The sequence below is a fragment of the Merops nubicus genome, unplaced genomic scaffold (genome assembly GCF_000691845.1).
Source record: "Merops nubicus isolate BGI_N331 unplaced genomic scaffold, ASM69184v1 scaffold12282, whole genome shotgun sequence".
Classification (NCBI taxonomy): Eukaryota; Metazoa; Chordata; class Aves; order Coraciiformes; family Meropidae; genus Merops; species Merops nubicus.
Genome location: NW_008591596.1, coordinates 3,888 through 4,120, shown reverse-complemented (window position 1 = coordinate 4,120; position 233 = coordinate 3,888). Strand labels below are relative to the sequence as shown.

At 58.4% G+C, this 233-nt stretch overlaps 1 protein-coding gene across 1 annotated transcript in view; it reads right to left on the bottom strand.

Moving 5' to 3' along the window:
- Positions 1-11: 11 nt before the first annotated feature.
- The window catches only part of TBL2 (transducin (beta)-like 2), a gene marked incomplete at both ends in the record, with an annotated part of 4,076 nt that continues 3,854 nt past the window's right edge, over positions 12-233 (bottom strand). The window contains one exon of the mRNA XM_008950321.1: positions 12-107. Within this exon, the coding sequence (XP_008948569.1) occupies positions 12-107 (96 nt within the window). The remainder of the gene's footprint in view (positions 108-233) is intronic.

The window sequence follows — 233 nt, the reverse complement described above, 5'->3', positions numbered from 1 at the left end:
TCCCCTGGCACCGCCCCGTCAGCAGGAGGTAGGGATCCTGTTGCTTCTTGTATTCCACGTCCGTGTCCCAGAACTTCCACGTCCCGTCCTTGGAAACGGTGGCCATCCTGCAGGCAGGGGACAGGGCAGAGGGGAGAGCAAGGGAAGCAGAGAGGCTTTGGGGACAGAGAGAGCCTCTGGAGAGTCTGCAGAGTCATAGAACTGTTGTGGTTGGGAGAGACATTTGAGATCAC